The 21,278-nt window shown below is 42.4% G+C and overlaps 1 protein-coding gene across 1 annotated transcript in view; it reads left to right on the top strand.

The window, feature by feature from the left end:
- PRMT8 (protein arginine methyltransferase 8) overlaps nt 1–21,278 on the top strand; it is a 168,832-nt gene that overhangs the window by 66,108 nt on the left and 81,446 nt on the right. The window contains exon 2 of the mRNA XM_006891302.1: nt 20,852–21,037. Coding sequence (XP_006891364.1) covers nt 20,852–21,037 — 186 coding nt within the window. The remainder of the gene's footprint in view (nt 1–20,851; nt 21,038–21,278) is intronic.

Genomic DNA, 21,278 nt, shown 5'->3' with positions numbered 1-21,278 from the left:
TAACAACAACAACAACAACATGAACAACAAATCTATACCTTGACTTATCCTGTGCCATCTTCATGATATGCTTAAACTCAGTGTTACAATCACTGTAACACTGTGCTGTTAGTTCATTTCCTTGAGGATATTCTTCTCTTTTGCTTACCTTTCCTAACTACACACACACACACACACACACACACACACACACACACACACACACACACACGGCTTTGGTGGCCAAATCTGTACAAAGTTGTGCTGCTTACCCAACCATTGGTGTCTGCACATGAGAGATGGACCGTCTCCTCCTATGTGATTTACAGTCACTGTAAAGCTGAAAAGGGGTCAGCTCTGAGTTGATTTCAACTCCTGGCCAATAAGAGTGAGTGAGTGAGAGAGTGAGACTATGTATATGGCCCAATGATAAGAAGCTGCACTGCAATCCCAAAGGCACATGATTTGAATCCACCAGATGCTCTGTGTGAGAAGGATGGACAATCTCTTCCTGTTCGATTAACTGCCAGTAAAATCTTTCTGGAGGGTCAGGTATGGCTTGACGACAAATAAAAACAACGTATTTATTCATAGTTAGTCTGGAGGCTAAGGTGAGCCTGATTCAGCCCATAGTCTTTGCAATAACTTGTTATGTATCAGAGAGCTGGACAATAACTAGGGAGGATAGAAGGAGAATTGATGCCTCTGAGCTGTGGTGCTGGAGAAGAGTATTGAATATATCAAAGACTGCTAGGAGAACAAACAGATTCTTCCTAGAGAGAATGAGACCAGGCTGCTCCTTGGAGGTAAAGATTCTGAAGCTTCATCTAACATAGTTTGGGCATGTTGCAGGGAAGGACCAGTCCTTGGAGAGGGACATCATGCTTGGGAGGGTGGAGGGACGATGCAAGAAAGGAAGACCCCGGATGAGATGGATTGATTCAGTGACTGAGGTAATGGTAATAGGTGTGTCAGAGATAGGAAGGTTGGCCTAGGACAGAGAAGGATTTAGGGCTATTGTACAAAGGGTTGCTATGAGTTAGAGTTGACTCAATGGCATATAACAACAACAGCATATATATGTGTGTGTGTGTATGTGTATATGTATATATATGTATATGTTTGATATATTACAAATAACTATTGTTGTATGCCATCGAGTCAGAGCCAACCCATAGCTGATCCTCTTGAGGTTTCCAAGACAGTTAATTGCACAGGAGGAGACTGCCCATCCTTCTCCCAAGGAGCAGCTGGAGGATTTGAATTGCATGCCTTTAGAATTTCAGTGCAGCTTCTTACCACCAGCTTTAAAAATACCACAGAGCCCGAGGGCTGCTCAAATGAATTAATTTTTGGATGAACATTCTTTTAAGTGGTACGGAAGTCATTTGTCTATTTGCTTTACTGAAGTAACTTGGAAGTGCTGTGATGCAGAACACTATGCCGCAGGTATGTCAAACACCATAATGGCTACCCATCAAGGACAATGTTTAGAGGCGTTCCCAGATTGATTCAGGTTTGGAAACAGTAGTGGCAACTACCTCCTAAACCACATGCCTCTGGAAACTCTATGAACATAGAGAAATTATGTGAGTTATAGAACAGGGTCAGGTCTCTTTTTCTTAGGGTTACTAATGAGTTGTATTCAACTTGACAGTGCTTAACCATTGCTAAGTGAGACTAGGGCTGCTATATTTTGGAGGAACAGTCTTCTAAGTCATATAGTACTCTTCTGTTAATTTGCTGTACTGAGGTAATCTGGGTTTGCTGTGATGCTAATGCTTGTGCCATTGGGGTGTTAAATGCCAAAACGGTTCCCCATGGTGGACAGTGTTTGGTGGAGCTCCCAGTTTAAGACTGGTTTGGAAGCAGCAGTGGCATTCACTTCCTAAACTACATTCCTATGGAAACTCTATGAACTTGGAGAAACAATGATAGTTACAGAAAGGCTTCAGGTCTTTTGTTCATAGAGTTGCTGTGAGTTGTGCTCAACTCGATGGCAATCATCAACAACATTGTTGTCATGTGCCATCAAGTCACTTGTGATTCAAAACAACCCTATGTACAATAGCTCTGAACCCTGCTCTGTCTTGAGCTAACAACTTCATTGTCTGTGACACATTTGACCCATTACCCTAATCACTGAATCAATCCATCTCATCCAGGGTCTTCCTCTCTTGCACTGTCCCTCCACTCTTCCAAGAATGATATCTCTCTCTGAGGACTGGTCCCTCCTTGCGACATGCCCAAAGTATGTCAGACAGAACCTTAAAATTCCTGCCTCCATGGAACAGCCTGGTTTCACCCTCTCCAGAAGAACCTGTTTGTTCTTCTAGCAGTTCCTGGCATACTCAGTACTCTTCTCCAGCACCATAGCTCAAAGGCTTCAGTTCTTCCTTTATCCTCCTTAGTCATTGTCCAGCTTTCTGATGCGTAACAAGTAATTGCAAAGACCATGGCCTGGATCAGGTACATCTTAGTCGCTAGTCTGATATAATTGCTCTTCAGTACTCTGGAGAAGTCCCTAACCACAAATTTTCCCAGTGCAATTAATCTTTTGATTTTCTGCTGGTACCAAGAGTGTTGATTGTGGAGCCAAACAAACTAAAGCTGTTAATAATTTCAATCTCTTCACCATCTATCATGATGCTGCCAATCTGCCCAGTGGTGAGAATCTTTGTTTTCTTAGTGTTGAGGTTCAATGTTATATTGAAGGCTGCAGTCCTTGAACTTCAGCAGCAAATGCCTCAGGTCGTCCTCAATTTCGGCAAGCAAGGTTGTATCATCTGCATAAAACAGGTTATTGATGAGTCTTCCTTCAATCCTGATGCCACATTTCTCCTCATAAAGCCCAGGCTTCTGGATAATCAGTTCCACATATAGATTGAAAAGGTATGGAGATAGTATGCATCCCTGGCATACACCTTTCCTGATTGTGAACCATGTAGTTTTCCTTGCTTTGTTCTAAGTATAGATTTTACAAAAGCACAATCAAGTGTTGTGGGATTCCCGTTCTTCTCAGAATTAGCTACAGTTTGTTATGATCCACACAGTCAAATGCCTTTGTCAATGAAACACAGGTAGACATTCATCTGGTACTCTCTGCTTTCAGGCAAGATCCATCTAACATTGACTATAATATCCCTAGTGGCATGGCCTCTTCTAAACGCAGTCTGCACATCTGGCAGTTCTCAGCTGATATACTGTTTCAGTCATTCTGGGATCATTTTCAGCATGATCTTGCTTGCATGTGATATTAATGCTATTGATTCTGCATTGTGTTGGGTCACCATTTTTTTTTGCAATGGGAACAAATATGGATCACTTCTAGCCAGTTGGCCAGGTGGTTGTCTTCATGATTTCTTGGCACAACTTGGAGAGAACATCCAGGGCAGCATCTGTTTGTTGAAATATGTCAATTGGTATGCTGTCAACTCCTGGGTCCTTGTTTTTTGCCAATCCTTCAGAGCAGCTTGAACTTCCTTCTTCATTACTACATGCTCTTTTTTTTCCTTTTCTTTTCTTCTCCCTGCTCACCCCTCCCCACCAGCTCGCTTCCCCCTCCGAAGAGAGAGAAAAAAAATTCCTTCATTAGTATACAATTCCCACGTCCCTACTACATGCTCTTGATTATAAAATGTTCATGAAATTCTGTCAGCCAATTCTTTTTGGTACAGTGACTCTGTATACTCCTTCCATCTTCTTTCACTGCTTCCTGGATCATTTAATATTCTGCTCAAAGCATCCTTAAGTATTGCAACTCGAGGCTTTCATTTGTTCTTTAGTTCCTTCAGCTTGCAAATGCTTAGTGAGTTTGGCCCTTTTGATTTCACATAACTAGAGTGCTACAATTGGTCTTTTTTTGTTAGATTTATTTCACTCAGCATATGTTTTGAAAGTTCATCTATGTTGTAGCATGTATCAGAATGTCTTTTCTCTGTATGGCTGAGTAGAGTATATGCGCCTTCTGCACGTCTAGCTGGCTCTTTTCAAGCTATCTTTGTTCCAACTCTGACATTGTCTGGGAATCTCAGGAGTACAGAGGAGGCAGAGTCAGCTGGCATCTGAGCCCTTTGTCAGGTGCCAAGAGGGTCAGATAGGAATGGAGAAGGCAGGCAGATATCCTCAGTTGTCTGAACCAGGGACTCATCACCTGGGGAGCCTGATAAACCCACAGATTGTTAAATCTCACTCCCACAGGTACTGATTCCATCGGTCTTGGGTAGGTTTTGGGAGCCTGCATTTCTCAAAGCAACTTACAGTAATTGAAAGAAACTGTGGTATAGAAACATTGTTCTAAATCAGTTTCTCAAGTTCTTTTCCTCAAGACATTAATTTCCAGAAATGTATATAGCTCTCTCAGGAAAAAAAGTCTGCCACAGTCACGAATTCAATAGCACCAGGCGTCATGATTTCCTCTTGGAGTTCCACAGTTCATGTGGGAAAATAAAGGACTTAAAAAAATCTTGTAGTTAAATAAGTACAATGGTGAGATATTGTCTCTCCCCAGCAACAGTTGTTAAATTCTAAACAAATGCTGGCAAGGGTGTGTAGAAATTGACACTCTCATATACTGCTGATAGGAATGTAAAATGGTGTGACCACTGCAGAAAGCAGTTTGGCTCTTCTTTAATAAGTTTAAAATGTATTGATCCAGCAATCCCACTGTTAGTCATATAACCTAAAGATGTGTTGTTGTGTACCATCAAGTCAGAACAGACCCATAGCTGATTCTCTGGTGGGTTTTCAGAGGCAGTTAATCACACTGGAGGAGATTGCCCATCTCTTTCCCACAAAACTGCTGGTGGATTGGAACCACGTTCTTAGGCCACCAGTGCTCCCTATCCTAAAGATATAAGAGCTGTTGTTTTTTATTGTCTTCAAGTTGAGCACAACTCATAGCGACCCTATGAACAAAAGGCCTGAAGTCCCTCTACAACTATCGACATTTATCTAATTTCATAGGGCTTCCAGAGGCATGTTGTTTAGGAAGTGGATGCCACTCCTGCTTCCAAACCTGTCATAGTATGTTATTATTGTTATGTGCCACTGAGTCGCTGCGATGTATAGTGACCCTATGTACAGCAGTTCTGAACCCTTCCCTGTCCTGATCTATAAATGAACTGATAAATGTACACCCAGGTTCATTGCAGCATTACTTACAATAGCAAAGAGATAGAAATAACCCAAGTGCTCATCAACAGACAAATGGTTAAAGAAACTATGGGGCTTTAACACAATGAAGTATTTACTATACAATGCTGAAGGTTGATAAATAGTTTGAGAAACACTGTATAACATGGATGAATCTAGAGGACAATACATAGAGTGAAAGAAATCAGTCACAAGAGGACAATTATTAAGACAATTATGAAACAACTAGCTGCTCCATGGGAGAAGGATAGGCAATCTCCTCCCGTGTGATTAACTGCCTCTGAAAACCTGCCAGAGCTCAGCTATGGGTTGGTTCCAACTCGACAGTACATAAGAACAATTATTTAAAAAGCTAACGCCAAGTTTACATCCAGAGTCATTCTCGGACAGTTATCAGAAAGGAGAAGAGAGCGGGAGGGGGGTGAAAATTAATAAATAGTTAATAGCCACTCAGTGAGTGAAGGTAAAGGCACTGTGCAATAAGGGAGTGATTAGACATTATGATGAATGGCATGAAACAAAATGTGTATGAATTATTGGATTTAAAAAACCCAAACATTCTGTAAACTTTCACTCAGATCCCCCCAAAATGTCTATGTATAAGAAATCTCTTTAATTTAATTTGGCCTTGCTTATCTGCTCACGGAACACTTTTCGAAGAAGTAGCTACTCTGTGGAAGATTTCTGTGTACAAATCAAGTAGCTCTTGGCTGACAATGACTCTAAATGACAGACTAGAACTATCCCACAGGATTTCCTAGGCTATCTTTACAGAACCGATCTTTCTCCCATATCACCACTGCTGTATTCAAACTGTTGACCTTTTGTTTTGCAGTCAAGGGCTAAACCCTTAGAAACCAAAGCCAAACCAATTGCTGTCAAATCTCTTCTAATTCACGGTGACTCTCCATTGGTTTTCTGAGGGTGTGAATCTTTATGACAGGAGATGTCTCCCATGGACTGACCCCTGACTCTGGACTTTTGACATTTCAGTTAACAGCCTAACATGTGGTTTTCAAACTCTGAGATGCATGAGAATTATCAGGAAAGCCTAATCTTTGGGAAACGTTATTGTGTCTGGGAAGGTTGTTGTTGTTGTTTTTAAGTGCCGTGGAGTCACATATGACTCATTGCGACCTTATGAATAAAAGATCTGAACCCTGTTGTACAACTATTGTCATTTCTCTAATATTCATAGAGTTTCTAAAGGCACATTGTTTAGCAAGTGGATGCCCATCCTGTTCCAAGCATGTCTTAATCTGGGAGTTCTACCAAGCACTGTCCACCATGGGTAACCATGATGACATTGGACACACCAGTGGCACAAAGTTCAGTATAACAGTAGGGTCAGCAAAAGAGAGGAAGACCTCCAACAAGATGGATTTATACACTAAGAATGGGCTCTAATGGATCAGGATAGGACCAGGTTTATGACTGTCATTTATAGGGTTGTTATGAGTCCTAGTTGACTTGATGGCACCTAATAATAACCATTCCAGAGACTCTGAGTCAGTGGCTTTGGGTAAGTCTCAAGAGTTTACATTTCTAACAAGTTGTCAGAAGATGCTGATGCTGGTGGTCCAGATACCATGCTTTGAGAACTACTGACCCAGTTACTCCTGCCAGCCCTGGATCAGCCAACAGTCCTCACAGTCCTTTCTAGTGGCATCCACTGAGCAATGAACCAAAAAGAGCTGTTAGAGTGCACTGAGAGAAGGAGACTCCAGACAGTGCAGGCTTGGAGACGGCTTGACCACAAGGATATGAAGTCATACTTGAGGATGGTCCTCCCTTGGCTTTTTTTTTTTCCAATAAATTTTTTTAAATATGATTTTAATGAAAGTTCACAGAAAAGTTGGATTTTAATTCATTCATTATTGTATATTTTTGTCCTTCCCACTTCCTTCCCCCTCCAGTTCACTTTATTTTTTTTTTAAAAATTCATTCATTGTTGTGAAATTTCCTCCCTCCCCTCCCCTAGTCCACTTTGCAACATACTTCTTATTCAGAACTGTTGTCATGCATATAACGCCTAATCAAATATCCCTTTTTAACAGTTGTTTCCTTCATCAGTTCCAATGCAATGTTCATTATCTACTGACTCATTTCCAATTCTCCTCCAAACCTCCCATGCCAGTCCTGCTTTATAACATTGCCGTAATGAAATATTTGTCCTTTTGTAACTGAGATCTTTCACTCAGCATAATGTCTTCCACAGTAATCTATGGTGTGTAATGTTTTACGAGCTTATTATTTTTCAGTGTTGCGTAGTATTCCATTGTGTGAGCATACCATTGCTTTTCTATCCATTCATTTGTTCATGGGCACTTGATGGGCATTTGAGTTGCTTCCATCTCTTTGCTATTGTGAATAATGCAGCAGTTAACATGGTTGTGTATACATCTGTTTGAATTGTGGCTCTGGTTTTTTTAGAGTATATTCCAAGTCCTGGAATGCTGGATCAAATGGTATTCCTATTTCCAACTTTTTGAGAAAGTGCCAGACCACTTTCTATAGAGGTTGCACCCGTTTACACTCCCACCAGCAGTGAATAAGGGTTCCTATCTTTCTTCAACCTCAACAGCATTTGTTGTTTGCTGCTCTATTGAACTTTGCTATTGCTGCTGTGGTGAGATAATAGCTCATAGTTGTTTTGATTTGCATCTGTTTGAGACCCAGGGATTTTGAACATTTCTACATGTGTTTTTTTGCCATCTGAATGTCTTCTTTGAAGTGTCCATAGCCCGTGCCCATTTTACGTTTAGGTTGTTTATCTTTTTCTTGTTGAGATGCTTGAGTATTCTATAAAGTTTAGATATGAGTCCCTTATCAGATATATCATTACCAAATATTTTTTCCCCAGTCTATGGCTTTCCTTTTTACCCTGTTGGAGTTTTTTGATGTGCATAGGGATTTGATTCGTAGAAGAATTTTTTCAAATATCAAAGTTATAGTCAGAGACCCAGCAAAACAGGAAGATCCAAGCGAATGACAGCAGGTGATACCAACTAACACATGTCAGTGGCTGGCCTTACTCTTAAGGGTAGGGAGTGGCTGTGCCTTTAAGAAGTCTAATTCTAGTGAAGGTCCTGACGTGACTATGGGGAATGAACTGGAACTCACAGGTAGTCTTTAAAGGAGGATTATATATAAGAGCACAGCACAATTTTTCCAGGACCAGCGATAAACTAGTAGACTTCCCCAGACCCCCCAGGGCTTCTGACCCAGCCTAGCAAACTGTACTAGAACATGCTGCACTAGCTCAGTACTTCCTTCTGGGTAAGAGTGACTTTAAGATTACATTTCTGGGACCCATATTTCCACCCAGATGGTAGGAAACATGGGTGCAGGAGAGTGGAGCCAGGATCCATTTGGAACAAAGGTAATTTTGTGGTATGATATTCGTGGATTGAAGGGATCCCAATTCCCAGCCCAGCTCTTTCTTGTCTTGTTGCTGCCTGACATTCCTGAAGTAGAATGTTCTCCTTTTGTGAAAAGCTCTGGTACCTAACTAAAGGCAGACAGATGGTTCTGGAAGAGCTCACTCTGTATGTGGTTGTCAGCCACATGGACTACAGTTTAAGGAACAATCTTATGAGTAAATATGGGGATGAAGAAAGAACTCAACCAGAGTCTGAGAGGGGTGGGAGTAGGTGGGGAAGGAAATGGGATGGTGAAGGCACCTGGGGTAAGAAGGTGTGAGACCTGGGCTGGAATTGCCACTCCTCCTGCCTCTTCCTGTTCCACCCTTTGCTTCTCAGGCCATCCCCACTGCCCTCAGACCTCCTTGTCTCCCTCCACGGGGGCCTCCAGGCTGGGGAGGCTGCTGCTGAGGACAGTCAACCAGGTTAGGAAAAGCACTTTTGACATTTGGAGAGCAGAGCAGGATTTGGCTCTTTTTCACTGGAGCTTTTTGTTCTCATGAAAATCATTTTTACAGCTTGGGCTAGTGCCAGTAAGAGCCATTTATAGCCTGATAGGCCAGGGTTGGCTTTTGCCACGTGGTGCAGCAGCACACTGGCTTCATTCTGCCCCTGGCTGGCTGCCTCCACTAGTTCGAACCCTGTCCCGTGTACATCTCTATCATCTCCTCTCTCCTTTTTCAGAGCCAGTTCTCCTCTCCCCTACCATTCCTTCTCATTTTCTCAGAGGCTTCAGTTCTAATTCTACGTTGGACTTGCTCTTGTGATCCTGAGCAAATCTTTTCCTTACACAGACCTCACGTTCTCCACCTACATTTGCATTGCAGTAAGCAAAGCCTACTACCTGTTTAAATGTGGTCACTTGGGAGAAATGCTAACTGCCACTGAGGTACAATCCTCTATTTAGTTGCTGCTTGTTGTTGTATATCGAGTTAGAACCTACCCATAGTTGGTCCAGGTTTTCAGAGGCAGTAATTGCATAGGATTTACCCGTCTTTCTCCCTCAGGGTGGCTGTGTACATTTGCATTGACTGTACAATTCCTTAACTCTAAGCCGACAGAGTTCCGTAGTTGTTCCTGTTGTTGCGTGCCATGGAGTCAGAACCAGTCCATAGATGACCTTCTGACAGTTTATCAGAGGCAATTAATTGCATGACAGGAGATTGCCCATCTTTCTCCCACAGAGCAGCTGGTGAATTTGATCTGTGTGCCCTCAGGATTTCAGTGCAGCTTCTTATCACAGGCCACCAGAGCTCCCTCACAGCTCCCTAGTGGACCCTTTTCCCCAACTAAGATTGGGCTTCCTGCTTGAACCAGCTTCGTCCTCCTGTTCCAAATGCAGGTCCTGCTTGGCCCTTATCAGTAGCTGGTTAAGCTTGATTGTGCTGAACTAAGGAACCTTAGTGGTGCAGTGCATTATGTTTTGGACTGCTAACTGAAAGTTCCGTGTTTCAAATCCACCAGCCAAAATGAAACAGGTTCTTTCCATAAAGATTTACTGCCTTGGAAACTCAATTGCTGTGAGTTGGAACCAACTCAGTGACAGAGCGTTTTGGTTTAGGGGGCTGAACTGAACTAACTGTAGCTTTGTTCAGAACACAGGTTTGGGAATCAAACAGGTATTGAGTGGTATCCTGGTTTTGTCACTTCCTAGTTCTGGGTTCAGGAAAATGACTGAGCTTTTTAAAACTTTTTTTCCCCCCTCCAAATTCTGATAAATGCTTTCATACACTCAACATGCTCAGAGAATACAGTGAAGGGGAAAATCTTAATCAGGGCAATGGAAGAACTTTCACAGAGGCTTTAATTTTTGTGTTGCCTTTACTAGAGAGATAGCATAGTCAATTCCAGGCCAAAACCAGTGTAAGGAAAAGCACAGAGGCACAAAATACATCAGCTGACCACAGGTATAGGAGTTGCTTTCTGGATAATCCTCTTGATTCTATTCCATCGGTCTATGTGTCTGTTGCTGTACTAGTACCATGCTGTCTTGATTCCTATATCTGTGCGGTAGGACTTGAGATCATGGACTGCCTCCTACTTTTTTTTTTTACTTTTTCAAAGTGGTGCTTTGATTAGTCAGTGTCTATTTTCATATAATAACAAGCATAAGAGCCAACCACAAGATGAAATACTTAGAAAAAACTAACTAGTAACACTAAAGACCTGTGTAAATGGTTTTTTTTTGTTTTTTGTTTGTTTGTTTGTTTGTTTTTGTGGCTTCTTTTCCATTGACAGGAAACGTTGGTGCTTCACTGAGTTATTATGAGGCTTTCATGATATGATGTTTGTAAAGTGCTTTGTACAGTGCCTGGCACACACTGTTGTTCCCCTCAGTGTTGGTTATGACCACTATCATGTCTAAACTCATTGCCACATAACAACATAACCTATAAAACGCATTGTCACAGGATAAAAATGCTTTCCTGAGTCCCTACCCCTGCCTGGAGAACTTCTACCTATCTGACCTGTAGAACTCCTACCTATCTGTTGTAAAAACCCTTCATTGTCATCAAGTTGGAACCAAATCATAGTTGACTCTAGCAGGTTTTCTAAGACTTTTAATCACACAGGGGGAGATTGCCCATCTTTCTCTCTCAGAGCAGTTGATAGATTCAAGTTACCCAGCTTTGGCTTGGCATTGTAACTCCTTACCACTAGATCCGCAGGGCTCCTTTTGTCCTGTTGGTGAGGTTAAATGCTGTCAAGTCAAATACAACTCATAGCAACCATACTAACAGTGAATCTGAACCCTGCTCTATCCTGTGCCACCCTTGTCCTCTTTGATACACTCAAGCCCATGGTTACAGTGACTGGTCAATGCATTTTGTTGAGGGTCTTCCCCTCCTTTGCTGACTCGCCACCTTTCTCAGTATCATGTCCTTTTCCAAGGACCCCTCCTAACAACATGCTCCAAGTATGTCAGACAAAATGTCACTATCCTTAGATCCAAGGAGCACCTTGGCTGCATCTACAAATGACTCCTTCTGCAGGAAGCTGTCATCCTCTTAGTTCATGGCTTTTACCTTACCCTAGTATTTAGTTAGGCCCAGTCAGGTTTACCCCAGGGGAACAGAATAGGCTAGAAACATTGCAGATTATTTACTGGGGAGGCAAACTCTGCAGCTGGGTCCCTGAAAAAGACCAAGCCTTAGGGCAGAGTACAGTATCTGAAAGGTCCTGATCAACAATAGGCATGAAGAGTGGAGGCACTCTTTAAACTTTAAACCCAAAATAACCCTTGATGTCTTTTTAAACCAAATAACAGTACTAGCTTACTAGTAAAGAACACCTGCCTTGAACACTGTGCTTTTTCAAGGTTTATCTATATGGGATCAAATTGACAATAGCAACTGAAAAGATTAAGACCTTAAGGAGCAGTCAGTTTATACTAGTAGACCAGGAACAAGTCAGTAAAATAAAATGGGAATAATTGTACAACTTGAAGAATATAATCATTGTCCCTAAATTTGAATACATATAGAATTTGTTGATTTGGTGTATGTTCCACTGTGCATATTCTCAAAAAGAAAAAAAAAATTTTTAAAGAGTAGAAGAAAAAGGTATAAATCCTAACAAGAGAGTGAGACTCAACAGGTCAGGAAAGCAGATGACATTAGGAAAGCTCTTAGGAGGAGAAGTGGCAAGGTCCTATCTGTGTTTCTGGACCCCATCAGTACATGGAGGTACCAAGCCTCACACCAGGACAAGGCTGAAGGCAGCAGGGCAACTAGAGTTGCCATAATCAGGACCCCAGAACAGAGGAGGCAGGCCCAGAACTACCACAGTTCCCACACACTGTAGGATTAGAGGAATCGATAGTAATGAGTGGGAAGGCACCTGGAGATGGAGAGAGTTGAAGCTGTGGTTATTGGGCATCTCAGTCAATGTGTGCTCACAACCCAACATCCTGTGACAGTCACTGCTGATTTCAGTACCTTTCCTCTTTGCAACAGACAAACATGGAGGAAAGAAACCCCCCAAGACACAACAAAATAAACCCATTATTGTTGAGTCAGAAGCAACTCATAGCTGACCCTCCAGCAAGTTACCAAGGGCAGTAAATCACCCAGGAAGACATTGTCCCTGTTTCTCCCTCACAGCAGCTAGTGCATTCAAACCACCTGCCATTGTGTTGTCAGCACAATTCTCTACCAACTAGGTTACTAGAGCTTTCCGTAAGGGCAGAACCACGCTTCAATTTTTTTTAAAAATGAGGTTGCTCTGTCCATTCTCTTAATTGTCCCCCTTAAATAAGAAACACTGAAAAAGCTCAATATCAGCTGAAAACTAGGCTGGGTGATGACTGTGGAAAGGGCCATCAACTACTCATATGCAAGTTCAAATTGAAGCTAAAGAAAATGAAAACAAATACACAAAAACAAAAATATCACCTTGTGTCTATCCCACCTGAGTTTGAAAACCATATTAAGAACAGATTTGAGGCCTTGAACACTGATGAACAAAGTCCGGATGAGCTGTGGGATAATATTAAGAATATCACCCATGAAGAATGCTAGAGGTCATTACAAAGACAGAGGAGGAAGAAAAAGATTGAGATGGATGTCAGAAGAGATTCTGAATATTGCATGAGAGCACTGAACAAAGTCTAAAACAAAGGGAAGAAATAAGGAAGTTAAAGAGTTAAACAAGATTTCATAGGGCAACTCAGGAAGACAAAGCAAAGTATTATAATGAAATGTGCAAAGAGCTAGAGTCAGAAAATCAAAAGGACCAACCTCGTTTGGCATTTCTTAAACCTCGAGTTGTAATACTTAAAGATGCTATGGGCAGAATATTGAACGGTCCAGGAAGCATCAAAAGAAGATGGAAAGAATATACAGAATCACTGTACCAGAAAGAATAGGCTAATGCAGAACAATTTCACTAAATAATAAAAGACCAAGAGGCAATGGTGATGAAGGAAGAAATTCAAGCTTCCTTGAGGGAACTGGGAAGGGGGGAAGGCCCCAGGAATTGATGGAATACCAATTGACATATTTCAACAAACAGATGGCAGCCCTGGATGTCCTCACTGGGTTGTGCCAAGAAATCTGGAGGACTGCTATCTGGCCAACTGACCGAAAGAGATCCATATTTATTCCCATTCCCAAAAAAGGCAATCCAAAAGAGTGTGGAAACTATCGAACAATATCACCAATATCACACTCAAGCAAAACCTTGCTGAAGATCATCTGACTAGAACAGGAAAAAAAGAACTATAAGAACACCTAGAACAGTACATCAACAGAGACCTACCAGAAATACAATCTAGGTTTAGAAGAGGCCATGACATTAGGGATATCATTGTCAATGTCCGATGGATTTTGGCTAAAAGCAGAAAGTACCAGAAAAATGCCTGTGTTTTATTGACTATGTAAAATGCGTTTGACTATGTGGATCACAAAAAATTGTGGCCAGCATTGAGAAAAATGGGAATCCCAGAACACTTGATTGTGCTCATGTGAAACCTATACTCAGACCAAGAAGCTGTTGTCAGAACAGAGCAGGGAAACACTGCATGGTTCAAAATCAAGAAAGGAGTGTGCCAGGTATATTTCCTTTCCCCCCTACATTTTCTATCTATATACAGAACAGATCATTAGGGAGGCAGGACTTTGTGAAGAAGAATGTGGCATCAGGATTAGAGGAAGCCACCTGCAATATGACACAACTTGTTGAATCTGAGGAAGACTTGAACCATTTGCTACAGAAAATCACAGCCTGCATTCTTCAATATGGATTGATGCTCAACACCAAAAAGACAAAGATTCTCACCACTGGGCCAAATGGCAACATCATGACAGCTAGACAAGAGACTGAAGTTGTTAACAATTCACGTTGCTTGGATCCACAATCAACACTTTGAACCATCGGTGAGGAAATCAAAGGATGAGTTGCTTTAGGAAAGTCTGCTGTTAAGGACCTTTCAAGAGTGTTAATGAGCAACATCAACCTTGTCAGTGTAGAGACTAAGTCTAAGTCTGAGTCTGATTACTTAGTCTCACTAATGTGAGCATGAGCGAGATCATGGTCTTGCCAATTGCTTTTTATGCATCAGAGAGCTGGACAATGACAAAAGATGACAGAAGATTGATGCTCATGAGCTGTGGTGCTGGAGAAGAGTACTGAACCATGGGCTGCCAAGAGAACAAACAGGTCTGTCCTAGAGAGAGTGAAGCCTGGTTGCTCCTTGGAGGCAAGGATTTTTGAAACGCCATCTCACATACTTTGCACACGTTGTATGTAGGTCCTTGGTTAAAGACATCATGCTTGAGGGGTGGAGGGTCAGCACAAGAGAGAAAGACCCTGGGATGAGATGGATTGACACAGCAACCAGGGCAATGGGGACAGGTGTATTAGAAACAGCGAGATTGGCTCAAGATAGGACGGGGTTCACAGCTCTTGTTCATGGGGTTGCTATGAGTCGTAGTCCACTCAACAATATGTAACAACAACAACAAATAACAGTTTATAATGATCAGATTTCTTTGTTATAAACACAGTATTCGTAATGATCGAATAACCTGGTGTTCGGTGAATGCACTATAGTTATTTGAGTTAATTTTGGAGCATGTTGGTTGACTCATTTTTTTTTTTGCATTATAGCACTGTCATATAATTTTCTATATTTATGATTATCCATGATTCTTTCCTTAGGATAAATTATTTTTTTAGAAATGGAATTAAAGAACTAAAGAATATTGACACCTTTGTGCATTTTACCAAGCTGCCTTCCAGAAATTTCTACCTTTTCAGATTCCTGTAGTTTATGAAAAGCATTCTGGTAGTATATGGAGTTTCTATCTGAAAGGTTGTAGGTTTGAATCTACCACCTGCTCTGTGGGAGAGAAGTGAGCAGTCTCTTCCTGAAACGATTTACAGCCTCTGAAACACAGTGGAAGGTCGCCTGGATTCAGTATAGGTTTGAAGGCACTGGATTTGGTTTTGGGGCTTTAGAAGTTTATGAAGAGTTCTAAGAAGTACAAATGGCTAAGCGCTTGACTCTTAACTAAAAGGAGAGAGACTGGAATCTGTCCAGAGGTGGCTGAGAAGTAAGCCTCACTCAAGCCTCCATCTCCTTCGGATAAATCAGCCATTGAAACTCAATGAAACACACTCCTACCCTGAAACCCGTGGGCTTGGGGAAGTGTATTAAAGTATTCATTTTTCTGATTTGGAGGGAGAAAGGTTTCTTTGATATTGGCAAATAATAACTTTTTTTCTTACTCTGAATTTACTTGATTTTTGATGAGGCTCTACATTTTTGCTGCATATTAGTGCTCTGTATTTATTCTCTTATCAATTGGCTATATGACCTTTTGTTGTTATTGTGTACCATCGAGTCAGAACTGACCCATAGCTGACCCTCTGGCGGGTTTTCAGAGGCAGTAAATCCCACAGGAGGAGATTACCCAATGTTAAATTTTAATGTTCATATTTTATTGGTTTAGAAGGGCCCCTAACAACAACAGCAACAACTCTATTAAAGATAATAACTATTGTCTGTCATTTGTGTTAAAAATGTATCTATCTTTTTTTTCCCCTTTCTTTTTTTGTTTACTTTACTTCCTGACTGGGACTGCATATTGTCTGCTTGCCAGACATTTTTTTTCTTTCTTATATGACTCAATGACATTTCAAACTCAGTATATCCAAATTGAAATTCATTATTTTCTCCCACCCTAAACGGCTCTTCCTGCTGACTTGCTTATTTCTGTTAATGTCACCACCATTTTCCTAGTCACTCAGGCTTGAAATGTTGAAGTCATCTTTGATTCCAACTCCTTTCTATTCAGTTAGTTGCCAACAACTACAGCTTCTCTGTCATCCCCTTCTCTGGCAAGCAGCCCTCTCAAACACGACAGTGGTCCAGGTTCTCATTATTTCTTGACTGGACTTTGAAAATAGCCTCATAAATTCATAGCACGTCTCCCCAATCCCAATCTCTCTAACCTTTCTTCTCTTTGCCCCCTCCCGGTTACCACAGTTACTTGTCCACTGTGACCACATTAATTTTCCTAAAATAGAGCTCAACCATAGAACTCTCTGGTTAAAAAAAAAACACACAAAAAAAAACCACAACACCAAGCCACAGGCAATAGCTCCTCATTGTATTTAATTTTGTCTTTTGTATTTAATTACAACCTCTAAGCCTGGCCATAATTTCCATTCAACTATGTTTCCTACTCTCTCTGTCAAGCTGTTCCCCAACAAGCTCACTGCTTTGCTGCTCCTCAGAGCTCCTTTAAAGCGGTCCCCTCTTCCTGGAATCCCTTGTCACAATCTTCCACCTACCTAAGTCCATTCCAAGAAACTCCTCACCTTCCTCCCACTCCCAGCCATCCCAGGGTTTCCTGACTTAATTGAGGTAGATTTTTCCTGTTCTTGAACTTGTAGAGAAGCCTCATTCCATCTAACAGTGAGCTGTTTAAGGGTCTTATTCTTCTTCTGAAAAACATTTTTTGTTTCTTCTACCAGACCCATACAGTGCCTTGTTGTGATAATTATGCAGCATGTATTTCATGTATTTGTAGAATTAAGAACAACATTCCAGCATGAAGAAATGGTATCCAGTGATGGTGGCCACTGTCATCCTCTCCTTCCTCTACTTCCAGGTTCCTGGGAAGGGATATGCTTATAAACCAATAAAACACAACCAGTTGCCTTTGCTTTAACTCTGACAGATGATGATCCTGTTTGTCTGAGAGTACAATTGTGTTCCACACTGTTTTCAAGGCCTGATTTTGCAGAAGTAGTTGGCTCAGACTCTCTTCTGAAGTACCTCTGAGATTGACTAGAATCTCCCACTTTTGGTCAGCAACCGAGTCCATGAACTGTTTATACCACCAGTCCCTTCTGCAGAAAGCTTAGCTGGGCTGAGAGAAGGGAGCTGGGAGCAGGGCCCAGGCCACCTCTTTATTCCCTGACCTGTAGTTATTGAAGCCAGGGGGCCACCAAATCCAATCATTTCTTCATGCCTTTTACTTCATGAATGTCGTGCCTGGCAGGTGGCAGCCATCACTGACATCGCCTGCTTGGGAAGGACTCTCGGGGCGCCTCGTGGAAAAGGGAAGCTTGGAATGGGAGTAGAGTGGCAGCTTAGGAGGGGTGCTGGTAGCCCCTGTGACCTTAACTATGCACGATGCCTAGACCAGCTTAATGTATTTAAATAGAGTCAATATTGGGGTCAGCTCCATCCATGGAGCATTCTCTGGCTTTAGAGGTGACTCTGCAGCCCGCACAGGAGTGTGCAATTGACATAGTCTATTTTTAGCCTCCCAGAGACCGTGACCAACATCCCGAGCCGAGGGTGGGCACACCTGCTGCATTCTAATGAGGCAGCCCCGCTAGCCTCTGCCAGCCAGCCCGGGATCTCTCCAACCTGGAATCTATTGTTGCTAAACTGGGAAGTCTGCTTATTTCCCAGAGGCAGTAGCCTAGATATCCCAGGAAAATGGGACCATCACACTCCCTTCAGCTGCTTCCCTACAGCCCTGACCAGGACGATGTCGGGGGAGCTGTGCTTGAAGAGATGGTATCACTCATCTTTTCTGATCTTTTTCTGTTCTAGGAGCCCCGTTTCTGTTTCTGGAAAGTAGCTAGTAAGTCTGAGCTAATCCAGCTCCCAGTTGATAAAACAGAAGTGTAGAAGAAGGATACAATTTACATCTTCTGAGTAGCAATATTATTGTTGAATATTTGTAGCTGACCTTCCAGAGGGCTTTCAGAGGCAGGAAACTCCCATGGCAGTAGCTGGTGGAGTTGAACCATGTGCCTTTGGGTTGACAGTGCAACTTCTTACCACTAAACCACCAGAGCTCCCTGAATAATAATAATAATAATAATAGTAATAGTAGTAGTAGTAGTAGCGTGGAAGGAGGAGTGGCATCCACTTCCATAATAGCTTGCCTCCGGAAACCCTATGAACTTGGAGAGAGGATGAAAGGCACCCAAGCGTCGAGGACTCTCCTTCACAGGGTCACTATGAGTCGCCTGCGACTCGATGGCACTTAACAACAATAACATCAACAGAGAGAGAAAGAGAGAGAGATCAGCTGGCCCAGTGAAGAGAAAACGATGTGACCAAGACAAAGGTGGGTGACTTTTAGTTCGCGGCCCTCAGGACAGTCTTTCATTGTTTTTGTTCAGACATTCCTCTAGGTCGTATAGCCCTGGTGTACAAGTTGCCGTACCGCGTTCACTTGTGGTTGCTGTGAGGCTGAACCCTGTGACACGGATGTGTCAAATGCATTAATGGTTGGCTACCCAATGCGTACTGAGAGTGGGGTGGAGCTCCCCGATTAAACAAGCATGGAAGGAGGAGTGGCATCCACTTCCATAATAGCTTGCCTCTGGAAACCCTATGAACCTGGAGATAGGATGAAAGGCACCCAAGCGTCAAGGACTCTCCTTCATAGGGTCGCTATGAGTCGCCTGTGACTCGATGGCACTTAACAACAACAACAGTAGTAGTAGTAGTAGTAGTAGTAGTAAAAATAAACATAGAGCACTTACTCTGTGTTACACAGTGTTCTAAACTCCTGGTATATACTAAGTCACTCAAACTTCACAACAACTATCAGATTTGTATTTTATAACGAGGAAAATGAGGCACAAAGTTATGCAGTCATTAAGTGGCACAGCTGGGTTTTTGAGAAAAGGGTTTTCGTTCTTAGATACTTTGTCACTTGTCTCACCCTATGTATTTTCCATTTTACTAGAGCCAGGATAGAGCCCAGGAGCCCTGACTCCCAGCCCCAGAGGACCTATTCCTGAATAGGTGCTTCTGGGCTGCCCTTTTCAGTTTTGTCCTGTCTGTGCTGTTCTGAGGCTTTTTCCTGTATCTTGTATGTCTCAGTTCCCCACACTCTATGAAGAAAAGGTGCAACTGCGTCAGAAGTACACTTCTGCAGGGGAGTTTGACCCTCTGGACACAAGTTTTAGTTACACCCTGATTTGCCTCTTGACTGGGAACTAGCGACTTAGTCTCTCTGCTCTGTCTCCCTTTGCCTCCTTTTGTGGAAGAGGAAGACCAGTCAGGGCCGTGCAGTAGATGCAGAGCTGGACCAGGTGTGAGGGCTGAGGAGCCCATAGAGAGCAATGAGGTTGGGTCCTGGACAACAGGGACTGAATGGTTGAGTGTACTTACCTGCAGACTTTTATTTTTTTTTCTCTCCCCATGCTGTTATTGTGGTGAGTTCAAGTGTGTGATGATCTGTTAAAATGCTCTGTGGTGCTAATCATCACTCTGTGAGAAGGACATGTCTCCAGTAAATGGTATATAACAGTTTTTAGAAATTGATTATTCTGACTTTTCTACTACATTCGGGTGGAGGTGGACCTCTAACTCCCACGTTGTTCAGGAGTCAGCTGTAATGGCCTGTGCCTGGGAAGGAGGTCTGGCACCGACCTGGGCATCTACTGTGCTCAGGTTCAGAGCGAAATACGAATCAGAAACTGGGGGAAAGGGGCAGGTAAGACAACTAGTGTGGGGAACCAGAATCAAAGAGGTCTGCATTTTAAGGGGCTGAATCCTAATTCAGCCAGATGCTTCCTGTTGGGCAGAGAGAAGCCCAACAAAAAGACTTGATTTTTATACATAAAGGTGAAATTTATAATTAATTTTTCCTCTAATGAGAACTTCCTATTCAGCAAGCTTCTTTCTAAGCATTTCACAAATAATTAATTTTTCAAATCTCAGGACAACTCTAGGATTTGGGGATCATTGTATTCCCATTTTAGAGATGGGAAAACTGAGTCACCCAGTGATTAATAACTTTGGTCAAGATCATATAGCTTGTAAGTTGCAGAGCTGGGATTCAAACCAGGTAGTTGAGCTCTGGAATCTGCTCTCTTAGTCACTGGAGGTTGTATTATGCTATGCTATGCTATGCTATGCTATGCTATGCTATGCTATGCTATGCTAAACTACGCTTTGCTTTGCAATGCTTGCTGTACATCTATCTATCCCTTTACAGAATATTTACCACTTGCCTCTGAAGGAAAACATTATTATTCTCATCTGATAAATCCAGAAACTGAGGCTCAGACACATTCAATTTACAGTGTCCATGACAAGGTGTTAAATCCGTCTCTGCTTGGGCCCAGCATTATGTTGCTTCTACAAACCATAGCCCTCAAACTGACTTGAGTGGACCTAGGAGGACTTCAGGAAAGACTACTGTGGCTGAGTTGAGCTGGACTTGGGGAGTGGGGAGCAAAGGGGAGTAAAATCTCAGAGGACAGGACTTTGTTGCTCCTGCTAACCTTGAGCCCCCTTCTCTGACCCTCAGGTGAGCAGTCCCCCATCCCAGCCCCCTCAGCCTGTCGCCCCGCCCAAGCCTGTGCAATGTGTCCATCACGTGTCCACCCAACCCAGCTGCCCAGGACGGGGCAAGATGTCCAAGCTGCTCAACCCAGAAGAGATGACCTCAAGAGATTATTACTTCGACTCCTACGCCCACTTTGGGATCCATGAGGTAAAATTTCCTGAGTTGCTGGCTAAATGGGGGCAAACTGGTACTACTCTCACGCCACGGTCTTCTGGGGCAGCGTCATGTATTTAACTCTTTATTATCCTAAAATGAGTACGTGCAGTGACCCCAAGGTCTCTGACTCACACTGTCTCCATCATACTTGCTTTGAATTCTAGCCTCTCTTTTTCATCTTGACCATAAATCTGTATAATCCAATGTAGACCCAATCCTTGCTCCTGAAGCT

Source organism: Elephantulus edwardii, unplaced genomic scaffold (genome assembly GCF_000299155.1).
Source record: "Elephantulus edwardii isolate Elephantulus edwardi_28Jun2011 unplaced genomic scaffold, EleEdw1.0 scaffold00096, whole genome shotgun sequence".
NCBI lineage: Eukaryota > Metazoa > Chordata > Mammalia > Macroscelidea > Macroscelididae > Elephantulus > Elephantulus edwardii.
The sequence above is the reverse complement of the archived record's forward strand: the minus strand, read 5'-3'. Positions and strand labels throughout refer to the sequence as shown.